Source organism: Herpailurus yagouaroundi, unplaced genomic scaffold (assembly GCF_014898765.1).
Source record: "Herpailurus yagouaroundi ecotype Mexico unplaced genomic scaffold, PumYag 208, whole genome shotgun sequence".
Lineage (NCBI taxonomy): Eukaryota > Metazoa > Chordata > Mammalia > Carnivora > Felidae > Herpailurus > Herpailurus yagouaroundi.
Genome location: NW_024412439.1, coordinates 12,553,138 through 12,565,455, shown reverse-complemented (window position 1 = coordinate 12,565,455; position 12,318 = coordinate 12,553,138). Strand labels below are relative to the sequence as shown.

The window sequence follows — 12,318 nt, the reverse complement described above, 5'->3', positions numbered from 1 at the left end:
GGGCTCTGGCTGGGCCTGGCGGCGGCGGTGGCGGCAACGGCGGCGGCGGCGCGGTGGCTGGGCTGGTGGAGCGGCCGCGCCGGCCTTCGCCTTTTCGTTCCCGAGGAGCTGGCCCGCTACCGCGGCGGCGCCGGGGACCCGGGCCTTTACTTGGCGTTGCTCGGGCGCGTCTACGACGTGTCCCCCGGCCGGAGGCACTACGAGCCTGGGGCCCACTATAGCGGCTTCGCAGGTATCAGCGAGGCGGCTCACGCCTTTTTCTGCTGCGACGCGGGCCCGTAGCCGCCTCTGCGCCGTTCGCTCGTGCACTCGTTCGTTCGTTCGTTCGTTCGTTCATCCATTCCCCGGCCTTTGTGTCCCCACGTTCCTCACACTGGTGCGGGGGCCGTGCTCCGCTGCATCGTCGCTCTGGTCTCTTTGGTCCGGTCGGGACCGTGGCCGACTGTCACCAGCCTGTACCTACGCCCCACCCCCACCCCCGTCTGTCCCATCCGTTCTTAGCGGCGTAGGTTCGAGAAGCAGGCCTCCTGCCTCTGCAGTTGCCTACCGGCCGCAGCCTCCGAACACCTGCTTTGTGCCACACTGCGTGGCTCAGGGCAGAGATGAGTGGGACCTGTCCCTGCCCTCAGAGTTCCCCGACCGATTCCAGCCGCCTCCTATCCAAAGGAACCTTTCTTTGCTCCCACTCCAGGTTTCCCCTGAAAATAGTAAGTTGTTCTCGCTTCTAGTACAGGTGCGCTCGTCTCCGTTAAAGGTTATGAGGTAGGAACGCACGGAACGGGTCTGCTCAGCTTCACAGCTCTTCAACAGAGCTGCGTATACGTTAGGCCTGGAACGTTTGTCGGATGAAATGTATTGTTTTATAGTTGAGGGGATTGACGAATTTGCCTGAAGCCCCCACAACTAAGTGCTGACAGGCCTTGGGCCAGGATCTCCAGCCTCTTTCTTTGAGAGATGTTGTGCCCCCAGCCCAGAGGGATAACCGCCTCCCAGATTAAGGAGGAGAAAAAATGCGGAGCTTAAGGCCACTGACGGCTGGTATTAAGTAAGCATTTCCATTTGTCATAGTCTTGGGGAATGGGGAAGCCGCGTCTGGTGCTTAGATACAAGTGACTTCCGTGTCTCTAGGGAGAACTCCGGAACCGGAAGCATCCACAGAGCAGGAATTGGGGTCAGTCGGTGTTGCCAGGCAGGGAAGGGACTTCCCCAGAGCCGCCCCGTGACCTAGAAGCAGAGCTGGTACTGGAGTCAGGGTTCACTTGCTGTCAGGGGAGGGGCAGTTGGTGGCGCCCGGCCCCGTCACACCCCTGTTGCAGCTGCCCTGGTGGGAAGCACAAGTGTGAGCATAGACCCTTTCGTCTCTGGGGTGATTTTCCCCTTGCAATGTGTCTACAGTCTGCTGAGTTCATTTGTGCCCGTTACTCGGCCAACGTCCCTTCCTTGACCACTACTGTGCAGCCCGCCTTGTGCCGGGTGCCGAGGAATCAAATTAACTTAACGTTCCCCACCACCCACACAGTCTAGGAGGGTCTAGCAGATATGTTCCTTTATTCATTTGTTCGTTCAGTCAATATTTTTATTATGTGAAGATATAATCACATAATACAAAATCCACCCTTTTACACCATACAACTCAGTAGTTTTTAATTTTTTTTTTAATATTAACCGACTGAGCCCCCCAGGCACTCGTAGTTTTTAATATAGTCAGAAAGCTGTGCAAACATCTTCCCGATCTAATTCCAGACATTTTTATTCCCCCCAAAGGAAACCCCCATATCCACTGGCAGTCCCCACTCCTTCTACCCCCCAGCCTCTGGCAACCACTGTCTACTTTCTGTGTGGACATTTCGCATAAGCGGAATCATACGCATGGCCTTTTGTGTCTGGCTTCCTTCACTTAGCACAGTGTTTTCAAAGTTCAGCCTGTATCGTCATGTATCAGTACTGCATTCTGCTTTATGACCAAATGATACTCCATTTTATGTATATGTGTATACCACATGTTGTTTATTTGTTCATAATTTGTTGCACGTTTGGGTTTCCGTTTTTTGCCTGTTATGAAGCGCACTGCTGTGAACATACGTGGACACACTCGTGTGGACATGTTTTCAGTTCTCTTGGGTATATACCTGAGAGTAAAGTTCCTGGGTCATGTGGTGACTCTTGTGTTTCACGGTTTGAGAAACTGCCACATTGTTTTCTCAAGTGGCTATATTCCCACCGCTGGTGTATTAGACTTCCAGTTTTTCCACATTCTCGCCAAATTTCTTTTTTATTGTCTTTTTTTTTTTTATTATAGTCAGTGGCTTTGATGTCATAGTTCATCGTAGTTTTCTTTGCATTTCCTGAATAACTAAAGGCGTCAAACATCTTTTTCTGTGCTTGCTGACCATTTGTTTATTTTCATGGAGAAATGTCTGCTCAAATCCTTTGCCCATTTTTTAATTGAGTTTTTTTTCTTACTGAGTTGTGAGAGTTCTTTATAAACCCTGGATACTAGACCCTTATCAGACCATGATTTGCAGATATTTTCTCCTATGTCATGGGTTGGCTTTTCATTTCTTGATGGTTTACTTTAATGCACAAAATTTTAAATTTTTGATCAAGTCTAGTCCGTTTATTTTTTGGTAGCTTGTGCCTTTTGTGTCTCATCTAAGTAACCATCACCTTATCCAAGATCACAAAGATTTATACCTATGTTTTCTTCTAAGAGTTTATACTTTAGCCCGTATATTCAGGTCCTTGCTACGTTTTGAGTTAACTTTATATATGATGTGTTCTTTTGCATCTCGCTAGCCAGTTGTCCAAGCACCATTTGTTGAAAAGATTCTTCTTTCCCCTGGGGCACTTGGGTGGTTCAGTCCGTTAAGTATCCTCTTGATTACAGCTTAGATAACGATCTCACAGCCCTGAGGTCTAGGCTCCAGGCTAGGGTTCTCTCTCTCTCTCCTTGGCCCCTCTCCTGGGTGCGTGCACACAGGCTTTCTCTAACCAAATAAATAAATAAATAAACATTAAAAAAATAACTTATTTCCTCCCTTGAATTATTGAAAATAATTATTGATAACTGACTTATTGAAAATTGATTATAAATGCATGGGTTTCAGATAGCCAATATTTATTGATAATTACTAAAGATTAGGCCCTACCAGACACTGGGGAATCAATCCTGAGTTTGGTATGTTCTCTTTCCTGATAAAACTTGCAGACTAGTAGAAAAGACAGACATTAAATAGTTATTACGTAAGCAACTAATTATTTTTGTGACGATGTTAAAGGGAAAACACACTTGTATTACCAGAGGCCGTAACCTAACAGGGGGAGGAGAGAGAGGAAGAGAGCACAGTGGGCAAGGCAGGATTGGTGGCTGCCAGTGTAGCGCCCTGAGTACTGTGTTAAGGAATCTGGATATAGTTCTAGAGTAAAAGGAAGCCGCTGAGGATTTTTTTTTTTCAATTTTTTAAAGTTTGTTTATTTTGAGAGACCATGAGCGGGAGTGGGGCAGAGACAGAATCCCAAGCAGGCCCTGCATTGTCAGCGCTGAGCCCGATATGGGGCTTGATCCCAGGAACCGTGAGATCACGACCTGAGCTAAAATCAAGAGGCAGACGCTCCACCGACTGAGCCACCCAGGTGCCCCAGTAGCCCCTGAGGGTTTTTTTTTTATTTTTTATTTTTCAACGTTTATTTGTTTTTGGGACAGAGAGACAGAGCATGAACGGGGGAGGGGCAGAGAGAGAGGGAGACACAGAATCGGAAACAGGCTCCAGGCTCTGAGCCATCAGCCCAGAGCCCCTGAGGGTTTTTAATCAAGAGAATGACATCGGTTCATGTTTAAAATACCAGTGTAAATGATGTACGAAAAATAGTAGGGAAGGAACAAACGTAGGAAGAGCTGCTAGGGGTTTACTGTAGTAGTTCGGATGAGCGACAGTGGCCACTTGGGCCAGCTTAGTGGCACACAGAGAAAGACACACGGATAGAAGAACCACTTAGGAAGACACTCAAGGGGGCGCCTGGGTGGCTCGGTTGAGCGTCCGACTTCGGCTCAGGCCATGATCTCACAGTTCGTGGGTTCGAGTCCCGCATCGGGCTCTGTGTGGACAGCTCAGAGCCCGGAGCCTGCTTCGGATTCTGTGTCTCCCTCTCTCTCTGCCCCTCCCCCACTCACACTCTGTCTCTCTCTCTTTCAAAAATAAACAAACATTTAAAAAAAATTAAAAAAAAAAAAAAGGAAGACACTCAAGGACGTGAGGGATAAAGGAGGTGTTGCAGACTGCATTTCTGCACTGAGGAACTGTTTGACATTTACCGAGATAGGAAACACTCGAATGGCTGCAGGTTTCCTGGGGTGGGGGGTACTCGTTGGTGTAGTGTGGACATCTGAACTCGTGACACTTGTAAAACATCTAAGGGGCATTGAGTAGACAATTGGATACACCGGTCTAGGGCTGAGGAGAAGTCTGGCAATCCTTGGCGTAGAGGTGGTTGTGAAACCACAGGAGTGGACAGCAGAGGAGGCGGCAAGAATTGATCCCTAAGGCTGGTAGGAAATAAGCTAGAGAGGGAGGAGGAAGGCCAGGAATGTGGTGTCACGGAAGCCAGAAGACACGTTAATGCTGCTGAAGGTAAACAGAGAAGATGATAAGCGCCAAAATACGTGTCCAAGATCCGGGAGCATGTGTCCCAGAGGAGGGGAGACGAGCTTTTCTTGGAGATGCAGAGTGGGGGTTGTCAGGTGTTTCTCCCAAGATAGGTTCTGGAGTCGCTGAAGTGCCAGTGATGTGCCGGTGAATCTATGTGGTCCCCTCTCTCCTGCAGGCCGAGACGCGTCCAGGGCGTTTGTGACAGGGGACCACTCTGCAGCAGGCCTGGTGGACGATGTGTCCGACTTGTCATTTTCAGAGCTGCTGACGCTTCAAAACTGGCTGTCGTTCTACGAGAAGAACTACGAGTTCGTTGGTAGGTATTCCACAGGCCATTTCCGTAGATTCTCTTCAGCGGGCTTGCAGTTTTGTAAAGGGTTGGAGTTCAGGCGACTGGACTCGAGGTTAAAATCTGTAAAATACCCATGGATCTTTCACCTTAAACTCTGGTGGTTACTGTGGCAATGCGTCCCAGAAGGACGTGGCTGGGACACGGGTTTCCCTCTCTCTTAATCTTGGGAGAAGATGGCACAGCCATTCAGTTGGGCTTCTGTTTGCCCCGGAGCTAGTGACTGCAGCCGGCTCCAGGTGCCTCGCCGTGCCCCAGGCGTCGGGCTTCAGCACCCCGTCCGTCCGTCAGGAAGGCTTGAAGCCTCAGTTTGTGTTCCATTTTGACAAACACCGTTTTATTTTGTTCTGTAAGGAGACCAACATTAGTCTGTGTCCATCCTGAAGGACCCGTCTCCCGGGTAGAGGTCAGGCTAATCCCACGTTTGTTAAAGCCGGTCACGGGGGCACTGCACTTGCTACTTGTGATGCTTGAGGGAATCACCTTTTAAACAGACAACCAATGGTGTCCTAAAGAAATGTCAGACTCTAACCACTAGATGGCTTTGTAAACACTGGGCATTGGGGGGTTGGGCTCTTTTCATCCCCTGCAGCCCTGACCTCTCACTGTAACCCACCTTGGACGCAGCTGAGCTCCTGAGGGACATCGGTGTCACCTCACCACCGGGACGGGTCTCAGTTGGAGGCATTCTTTCTCTGCCCCTAATACCTCTGAATATCTGCTCTGTCATTACTACCCGGGTCACCTCTTCTGAGAACCTTGCCATCTGTACTAACTCCTCTGCTCCCTCCACAGCTGACTGATCAGGCCTTTCTTCATACCATCTACGTTCTTTCTGTTTCCGGTCCCCACCCCCACGCTCTTGGTGGGCTCTTGTCCTCCCAGCCCGCAGACCCCTTCTTTATTGTCACCCAGTCTGCCCCGGGTCATTCCCGACGCCACAACCGTGTCTGGCCTCTGTGCCACTGAAGGAACTGACCTCTCTGCAGACCTTCAAGAGGCTGGTTGAAACGTTTTGGTTAATAAGGACAAGAAATCTTAACACAAAACGATAAAGACAGAGCTCTGAGAGTGGGCAAAGGGTGCCAGAGCAAACACGTCATCCTGACATTTGGGGAGCAAACTGATGTGTTTGTGCACATGAGCGAACCAGCCTTGTCTGAAGAGCGTTAGTGTGCGTGTTGAGGGCAGGGGAGGGATGTGGTCTCGAGAGGCTTCAGACAGATTTTAGCTACAGTCCGCGTCCATCTGAATACCTACGATGGATAAGCTGTGCTCCGTCCTGGTGGGAGCTGGGCCAGCGATGAGTTGGTGCAGCTCCTGTGCTGTTAGCTCGCTTGATGGGCCATGGGCCGTGTTAGGCTCTTTAGGGGCCCAGAAACCCTCAGGCCACGTCAGAGGATGAAGGTTTATTCTGTGCTGCGCGCACGGAAGTGAAGACGGGAAGCCACCTTGGCAGCCACGTGGCCAAGCTGCACGAGCAGATGAGATCTCTTTTCTTTGTGTTCTGGATACAGCACTGGTGTGGAGACCCAGCCGGTGGTGACCACCATTCCCAGGACACGGCTCCCACAAGTCTTTCTCTGTTGCCTCTATTACTGTTGCCCTCTGTTGGGGTCTCACTTCTAAAACCCACCACAACGGGCTGGTCGCCTTGCACGGAGACCCTCTAGGAGAAAGTTTTCTGCTAGGCCGACTCCTAGGCTGCAAGCCTGGTCCCGACCCTTCGTTTGTTCTAGTAAGCGTTTAAGATGAACGCTCCCTATGAAGCTGTTGTGAGTGCTGGGGTTTCACCTGTGGGAGAGACATGCCGTAATTAAGGAAACCGATGACGCGTTTCCAGATAGGGCTGTGTACGACTAAAACCAGTGTGATGGGGGAGGGGCCTGTGGCACCTTTAGAACAGACGGTCAGGGAGGCCTCTAGGAGGGGCTGGGAGTGAGGGGCAGTCAGACTGAGGTCTGGAGAGAGAACATTCTAGGCGGAGCAAACGGCGGTGCCGAGGCACGGTCCGCGAAGAGAAAGAAGCCCGTGTGCCGGAGCCTGCAGCACATGAGGGGGGAAGGGACGGCTGTAGCCTTGGAGGCCTTGACAAGAAGTCTGTGTTTGATCCACGTGCTCTCGGAAGCCACTGGAGGGCCAAACCAGGCATGGAGATGACAGGACGTGACTCGTGTTTTATGAAGATGGCTCAGTTGCTTTGTGCAGGAAGAAAAGTCGGGAGGCATGGACCGAAGTGGACGGAGCAGGTGGGAGGCCGCCGCTGGGGTCCACGGTTCGGGTGAGGCTGGGGGCAGTGGAAACGGGACGGGCAGAATCGCCGTGTCTTTTAGAGGTCGGACACGAGCAGCGGGAAGTACGTGCTGTATTGGAACGGGGTGGCGGCTCCTAAGCCAGGTCACAAAAGTGACGTGAACAGAACCGAAGTCGGGCTGAGTGGACCCGAGGGGTGGCCCGAACGCTGGGCACGCAGCACACAGCTGCCACTGGAGTCCGGGCACAGCGGGGGCAGGTCATCCCTTTGAGAGTACTTTCTGCTGCTTGTCCTTGGTGCAGGACAGCGGGGAGAAAGACCCTGCCCCGAAGGACAACTGACTGCTCGGGCTCAGGCCCACAGGCCCACGCACCACTCGCTGGCTCTTCTGAAAGAATCTAAAAGTGCACCAAGGACTGAGACCGAGCGGGGAGAGGGTGGTGGGTGGAGAACGTGAGCCCTAGCTTCATGGGCCCCCCCAGCCACTGAGCCTCCCGTGTCTCTTCTGGGAGTGGGGACCCCAGCTCCTTTCCCATAAGTGCTTAAGAGGATTCGCAGAACGGTGGCAGTGTGAGCACAGCACCCGACACGGAGTAAATGCTCAATAAATGACTTATTCGTAGTTCTGCCGGACAAAATAATTGAACGTGGGGAAGAACCGAGCCACAGAAACGTTACCTGACCAGCCAGCCGCTTGCCTGACAGGCGCCTCGAGCACTGCGGGGCACGGAAGGGTGGGTCCCTCGCAGCGCCGCCCTCGGAGAAGCGGCGTCAGCACGTGAGGCGAAGCCAACGGCCTCCGTGCTGGAGGCGTCCGCAGCTAGGGCAGGGGTCTCACCAGACACTAAGGAGTTCTCAGTCCGCAGCCCAGAAACCCTGGGGACTTGCACTGCACCACGGAGGTGAGGCGTTTACTCGTGCGTCCCTCCCGCGTGACTCTGACCTCCACTCTCCCGTCACCGCAGGAAGGGTGATAGGAAGGTTCTACGGAGAGGATGGCCTCCCGACCCCAGAACTGGCCCAGGTGGAAGCCGTGATCACCCGGGGCGCGGAGGCAGGCCGGCGGGCGCTGGAGGAGAAACGCAAGTTCCCGCCGTGCAACGCCGAGTGGAGCTCCAGCAGGGGCAGCCGGCTCTGGTGCTCCCCGGAGAGGTAAGCAGGCTCCCCTCGTGCCCTCTCCGCCTCCCTCCAGGTCGTCCTGCTGGGACTCGGTGAAGCCGTAACCCAGCTGTTCCCCCAGGGGGACTTTTCAAAGTCCACACGCTCTGGGTAGCGATCCTCGATGCTGGCTCCGTGCTGGAGCCTCCTGAGGACCGACATCACTGACAGTGAGGGACGGTTGGGACCTGGGCCTGTGTTCTGTTTGAGCTCCCCAGACACCCTGGCCTGGGCGTGGGAAGGCCCGAGTGCCATTGCTCGCTTTGGCCTGTCGACCCATCCAAGCGAGGGCCTCCCTCCGTTTCCTCCGCACACATCACTCCTGCCTACAGGAGACAGGGGTGAAGCGGTGGGGGACGGCCCCTGGCGGCAATGACCTGAGATGCCGTCTTAAAGACGCTACAACCTCTGAGTGACTCGAGGAAGTGCGGCCTTTCCCGCAGGAATAACGTGAGGTGAGCCCGCTTCGGGTAGATGCCGCGGGGATTATCCCGGGTTGTTTGAGGAGCAGGAGACAAAACGTCTTTTTCTGCTCTGATTATCAGGCCAGCCTGGACCTAAATGCACTTGCAGCCATCAGCCCCCTCGGCTGCGGTGCGGGAGAGGCATCCCCCACGCACCCAGCCTCAAGGGCCTCCCAGTAGGAGCCCAGCTCTCCCTGGGAAGGGTAGGGAAGCCACTTCCCGGAGTGCTAACCGTGTAGATTCCCTCTCTTCTGCGGGAAGAGGCCTTCTTGCCCTGCTTATGGCCGACTCCTTGTGCAGAGAGCAGACAGCCAAAGCCACCCGCTTACCCTGGGCCCGGGCCGGCTCAGTTCACCGGAGGCAGAGGCACCGTGGCCAAAGGAAAGTTCCCGCCATCCAGTTCTGAAGAGACACGGCCTGCCCACCTGAGGGGACAGGCTGGGACACAGGAGCCCGAACGCAGGGGTCCCAGAGAGCAGTGGTCCCCTGGGAGGCTGCCTCCCCCGCCCAGCCCTGTCTTTGTGGCCCCTTCTTGCCCTAGTGCCTTCCCCACGCCTGTGCCTCGGCCCCATCTGTTCATATAGGGACTGGGTGTGAAGTAAGGGTCCCTGGGAGGAAGGAGGGCATCTCCGAGCCCTGACAGCCTGTTCTTGGGGGAGCCACTAGCAGGGTGGTTTCTAACCAGGTCCTGGTCCCAGACACTGGGACGTACACGGGGCACCAGGTCCAGACTCTCACCTTCCTTGTGAGCCCACGGGGACCGGCCCACGCTGGGCCAGAGCGCAATGCTCCACCTCTGAAGCCCGGTGACACCTAGGACGGGGCCTCTCGCAGGGTGTGTAGCCTTGGGTCGTAGCCTCAGTTGCCCACCTTCGGCCATGAGCCTCAGACCCTAAGATGGAGACACGGCCTTATGCTAGGATTGCAGCGGGGAGTGGAGAAGAGAATCAGGTCCAGACACTGCTTCTGGAAAGTTCCCAGGCCAGTGGGGGAACACCTGCCCCTGGGAAGGCACGGGACCGGATGGCGGACTCTGCCCACGGCAGGGGATGCTGGAGGAACTGGGAGAGTGTGAAGGGCCGGGGGACACAGGCTGCAGACCACCACCTTGGGAAGACGCCACATCACTCCTCCTTCCCCCTCCGCAGAGATCCCGCATTCACGCTAAGAGTCCCCTGTCCTTCTGTCCCTAGCGGAGGTGTGAGCAGAGACTGGACCGGTGTCCCCAGGAAGCTGTATAAGCCAGGTGCCAAGGAGCCCCACTGTGTGTGCGTGAGAACCAGCGGACCCCCCAGCGACCAGGCTCAGGGCCTCCCTGTGCACACAAACCGTGGCGACTTGGATCACCCGAACCTGGAGGAGTATGCAGGCTGCCCCCCACTGGCCGTCACCTGCTCCTTCCCACCGGGCTAATCACAGACAGCCCTGCCTGCCGCACTCACTCGTGGCTCCCGACACGAAGCGGAGCGCCTGGAAGCATCTGCCCACACTTCTGTGCCTGGGACCCGGCGTGGCGGCCCACTCGCCTGTCCGTGCCACTTCTCCCCCAGACCCACCTGCCGCCTTCGTCAGAGCCCTCAGAGGCCAGCCAACCTCAAAACTAATCGGACTGCCAGGCCAGGAAACAGGCTCTGGGCTCCAACAGCATCCTTCCCCGCGGTCGGTGAGGGCGCTGGGGGCACTGCAGAAGAGGGGACATATCTTCCCTTTGTGACTCAGACAGGCAGACAGGTCCAGAGAAGCCACGTAAATTAACACGTCAGCATAACTCCCAGTGTTCCCCACTGGTTAGGCTTGTGACCCCTGACTCTTAACCACTTTTTGTATGTCTGAGACCCCTGCCCGGAGCCACGGCCACAAGTAGTTGGTCTGAGCCCAGTCAGTACCACGAGACAGGACAATAAAACCAGGGAGGCTGGTTCTGGAAGTGGATGGGCTTTTGCTCATACGGAGGCAGTAAATCCAGAGGCCTCTGAACAAAGCAACAATTTGAAGGGAGGATATTCTCTTTTAAACGCTTAGGTGTGGGAGACGCCCACACCGTAAAAAGTGGTTTCCCACCCCGGACGCCTTTCCCAGGGGGGTTGTGCGTCCAGGGCGACCTGTAATTCCTGGGCCGACCCGACGAGCTTCGTACCCCGGTCGAGCCGGTGGGGGAGGAGATTCCCACCTTCAGGCAAGGCCACGGAGCCTGGTGCTGTCCCAGACTCGTGTCTCTCCTCCCGGGTCTCCTGGTCCCCCCAGCTCTTCCCTAAACATTCGCCGTCCTGTCCTTCTGTCATTAACTCGCTAGCTCTCCAGACCCGCCCACTAGAAAGCGGAGGCTGCCTCCCCTCCCCTTGCAGTAGGGGGCACCTGGACACCCCACGACCACCCTCGCTGCCCCCTCCTGCTCGGCTCTTCCCGAGCGTGCGGTAAACCCTGGCTTCCCTCCAGTCACGAAGGAAACACCGCTCTGTAGCACTGAGCTACTTCCCGCCGCAGCCTTGAAAGCCGCCCCTGCTTCTCAGCCCCGCTCACCCCGCATCAGTCGCCAGCTCGACAGCAGGGCAAATTCTGCACTTGGCAAATCCCACAGCCACAGCCTTCCCGGACCCGTCACACTTGAGGGCCTCAGTGGAACCCTCCCTTAGTGCTTGCCTGATTCCCTTTTCTCCCCCAGGAGCCCCTCTCGGCCCATGAGCCCCCCACCCAGGTCTCCCACGTCAGCTGCGTCCAGGTAGGAGGCTCCCCAGAGCACTTCCGAGGCACCCAGACTCCACATTTCCGGCATTCAGTCTCCTCTCCTCCCTGGTGATGTCCCCGTGGCCGTGCACACCCAGTCACAGCCAAGTGAGGACCCCGGCAGCCATCCAGGAGGCCTTCCTCTACTGCTCTGCTCCTCCCACCCAACCCCCAGGTCCCTGGTTTCCCCACCCTCCGCGTTGCTGTGAGCAGTCCCCCTGGATGACCAGGGTGGCCCCCACGTCCACTCCTTGGCCACTGGGACCCTCCAGCCGTGGCTCTCCTACCGTCACTTCGTGCACGGCTCCCTCCGGCCTCCTCCTAGCTGCAGGTGCCTGCGGGGCCTGCACCAGGCTGTCCTTCCTCCTGTGCTGAGCTTGTCCACCTCTGACCTCTCCACAGCTCTGCTAAGTCAGCACCTTTTGGGAGCCTGTGCTAACGTGGCCCGTGACAGCCGCCTTCTTTCTTATTCATGAGTTTCCTGTCCGCCTTCCTCCCTGGACAGAGACCGAAGTTACCCAGCTTGGTGTCCCACACCCACAGTATCCAGCGCACAGTAGGTGCACAGAGTTAGCCCTGAGTTTGCAGATGAGGCAACTCAGGCGCTCAGAGTCTAATAAGGGCACAGAGCAGTGGAGCTGGGCCTCGAACTCCAGGTTCCTATCCTGAGACCCACACGGCCCTTGGGCTGCATGCCTGCTGTCCTTGCCGGTGGGCACGGCC

The 12,318-nt window shown here is 55.5% G+C and overlaps 1 protein-coding gene across 1 annotated transcript; it reads left to right on the top strand.

Moving 5' to 3' along the window:
• Nucleotides 1-6: 6 nt before the first annotated feature.
• CYB5D2 (cytochrome b5 domain containing 2) lies at nt 7-10,856 on the top strand (the record flags this gene model as incomplete). The annotated part of the gene is made up of 4 exons (XM_040453569.1): nt 7-232; nt 4,822-4,962; nt 8,215-8,401; nt 10,065-10,856. Coding segments are annotated over 4 exons (774 nt in total), but the record flags the coding sequence as incomplete, so codon positions are not given.
• Nucleotides 10,857-12,318: the final 1,462 nt, after the last annotated feature.